The sequence below is a fragment of the Corvus brachyrhynchos genome, unplaced genomic scaffold (assembly GCF_000691975.1).
Source record: "Corvus brachyrhynchos isolate BGI_N302 unplaced genomic scaffold, ASM69197v1 scaffold806, whole genome shotgun sequence".
Classification (NCBI taxonomy): domain Eukaryota; kingdom Metazoa; phylum Chordata; class Aves; order Passeriformes; family Corvidae; genus Corvus; species Corvus brachyrhynchos.
The window spans coordinates 210,843-213,687 of NW_008238454.1; the positions used below are offsets into that span (position 1 = coordinate 210,843).

A 2,845-nucleotide genomic window follows, 5' to 3' on the forward strand; every position below is an offset into this window, starting at 1 on the left:
CAGCGCTGTTCCCGGCAGTCACCGATCGTCTGCCGGTTCGTAGCTGGGACTGGTCGTATGTGCTGGTTACAGTTCGGTCTCCGTGATGCTTCCTATCTGAGTATCCCCTTGGTTCACAGGCAGTCCGGGGTAGGTCACGACGGACATTTGCTGCCTGGTGCGGTTTCCTCTGTCTTTGCTATGCAGGCACGTGTGGAGCTGGAGAGCAAAGAGAAAATAAAGAAATAGGGAGCTCTTTGCAAAGCTTTCCCTGCCGGGGAAGCAGATCTGGAGATGCTGATGTCCGAGCTCTGCTGTGGCACCAGTGTAACCTCAGAGAAGCATCAGAGCAAGCACTGACCACACTCTGCTCCTCTTCCTGCCCAGGCCTGGAACCTGTGTCAGTGCACAGCAAAAGTTGCAGGAAGCATCTGGATAACTGGACTCGGCAGTGAGCACTCCTGGCATGTGTGGGGACACTGCAGCAGGTGTGGTGTGGAGGGTGACAGACTTGAGGCCCGAGTTCCAAGGGGCTGCAGGAAGGAACAATCATCCCACCTGAGAAATGGCCGCAGCCGCCTCCAGCCCCTGGTGCCAGTGGAGGAAGGATTGTGCAGGAGGTGTGCACAGGGCTTCTCAACACGTGCATGGGAGCTCTGGAGAAGCCACCTTGCTCTCTTCCTGCCTGGGGCATCTTTCCACTCAGTGGAAAGATGTGAGAAGACTGTGGCTCATTGCTGTCAGACCATTGCTGCTGGAGCTTCGCTCTTCTCCTGAAGTGGAGCTCAAAGAAGACAAACAGGACCCCACAGCACAGGACAAAGCTTTCTCCAACCTCCTGAGACCTTATCTTTGGGGGAGGAATGCCACACCATGCTTGGCTGCCATCCCTCCACATTCCCATTTGTAAACCCCTGAGATATTTCTCCTGCTGTTTCTAAAACTCTGTTGGGCTCTTTGCTCTTTTTACTGAAGAAATAAAGCCTTTTTTTTTTTTTAGTTTTATAAAAATAACCATGCACTGTGTTCTAAATCTGTCGATGATGTGGTCTCTGCTGCGGGCAGAGCCCCAGGTTGTGCTGCTGGAGCTTGCAGCCAGCACCTTGTCCTGTCACCTAGCCCACTGAGCCATGCCAGCTGCTTGGTCCCTAGCACAGCCCCAGTGTCCCCAGAGCACCGAGAGCACAGAACCAGTACCGGGTGGGATGTGCTGTCATCATGAGGAGAAGCTCTGAGCCACACTGGGACTTGCATTGCGAAAAGACCCCGTCCTCTTCCAAAAGAAAGAGAGCAGCTTGTGGCAGCTTGTGGCAGGGAGGTAGAGGCTTCTGGGGTGGGAAACCTGCAGGCCGAACTGAGCCTGTCTGACTTCCCAGCTGTGCCATAGCAGCTGGTTTACACTGCAGCATTGGTTTGGGTGTTCCTGCTTCAAGGGTTCTCCAGTGGAAGCAGCTGAGCCATTCCTGGTTATTTCTTTGGCCAAGGTGTGTTTTGTGCTCACAGCATCTTTGGTGTGCCCAGTTCCTGGGGCGGATTCTTGCTGCTGTCCCAGGTGTTCTGTCATGCTGCCTCTCAGAACAGTGACACCCCCTAAGCCGCCTGTGCTCTCTCCTTTTCACAGTGTGCAAGTACGTAGCCGTGGAGCTGAAATCTGCCTTTGAGGAGACCGGCAAGACCAAGGAGGTGATCGACACCAAGTACGGCTTCCTGGACAGGAAGGGCTCTGCTGTCAAGTACACACAGTCGTAAGTGGGAGTGGGACAGGAGTCTCCTGCTGCTGTCGCTGCCCCCAGCGCTGGGGGCTTTGGAAGGCTCACCCTGTGCCCTGGCTCTTGCTGGGGGGGACATGCCCAAGCCTGAGCCCTTCCCCCTCTCCATGCAGGGACATCCGGTTAATTGAGGTGACAGAGAACATCTGCAAGCGGCTGTTGGATTACAACCTGCACAAGGAGCGGAGCGGCAGTAACAGATTCGCAAAGGTGAGGGCCGTTCCTGCAGTTCCTGCTCCCAAATGTGCCTCACCCATCCCTGCACTGCCAGAGAGACAAACCAGGTTCATTCTTCCCATCCTCTGGATCCCCTGCCAGTGCCTGGCATGCAAGGCCACGCTGCCCCCCAAGCCAGATGTGGGGTGCTGTTGCTGGTGGCAGTGAGCTGGCCCCCACCTGCATGGAGGGAACGAGGGGCTGTCTCCCTCTGGGGTTTGGGACCACGTTTGCAGAGGGGGACTCGCTGCCACTTGAACTTCCCCCTGGTAACGCTGATGGCCATGGGATCCTGATTTTGTCTGGCTTGCATGTTCCTGCATTGCTGGGCAGGGTTGTATGGCTGACACTGGGAGGGGAGAGTAGGAGCCCGGCAGGAGGAGCACCACCTCACCGGGCAGTGCTGCTCCCTCCCTCAGGGCATGTCAGAGACATTCGAGACCCTGCACAACCTGGTGCACAAGGGTGTCAAGGTGGTGATGGATATCCCCTATGAGCTGTGGAACGAGACCTCCGCTGAGGTGGCTGACCTCAAAAAGCAGGTACCCTGCCCCACGGGATTGGCCCTCAGTGGCTGCTATGACCTTGTGGGCTGGAGTGGAGGAGGGGAGAGGGTCCAGGGGTGCACTGCTGGGAGCAGGATGTTGGCAGGACCTGTGGCAGGAGCCTGGCCCTGGTCCTGCCACACCAGCACATCTGGAGCTGGGCTCTCCTCTCTGCCCTAGTGCGACGTGCTGGTAGAGGAGTATGAAGATGTGATTGAGGACTGGTACAGGCACCACCAGACGGAGGATCTCTCCCAGTTTCTCTGTGCCAACCACGTGCTAAAAGGAAAGGACACAAGTAAGTCCTGGCTGCTGCCAGGGGCTGAAATAATGCAG

At 56.6% G+C, this 2,845-nt stretch overlaps 2 protein-coding genes across 2 annotated transcripts in view; both read left to right on the plus strand.

Moving 5' to 3' along the window:
* PTCRA (pre T-cell antigen receptor alpha) overlaps positions 1-993 on the plus strand; it is a gene marked incomplete at its 5' end in the record, with an annotated part of 2,589 nt that extends 1,596 nt beyond the window's left edge. The window contains one exon of the mRNA XM_017736944.1: positions 120-993. The remainder of the gene's footprint in view (positions 1-119) is intronic.
* The window catches only part of CNPY3 (canopy FGF signaling regulator 3), a gene marked incomplete at its 3' end in the record, with an annotated part of 3,775 nt that overhangs the window by 554 nt on the left and 376 nt on the right, over positions 1-2,845 (plus strand). Inside the window, exons 2-6 of the mRNA XM_017736945.1 lie at positions 367-430; positions 1,575-1,724; positions 1,862-1,958; positions 2,384-2,506; positions 2,690-2,807. Of these exons, the coding sequence (XP_017592434.1) occupies positions 367-430; positions 1,575-1,724; positions 1,862-1,958; positions 2,384-2,506; positions 2,690-2,807 (552 nt within the window). The remainder of the gene's footprint in view (positions 1-366; positions 431-1,574; positions 1,725-1,861; positions 1,959-2,383; positions 2,507-2,689; positions 2,808-2,845) is intronic.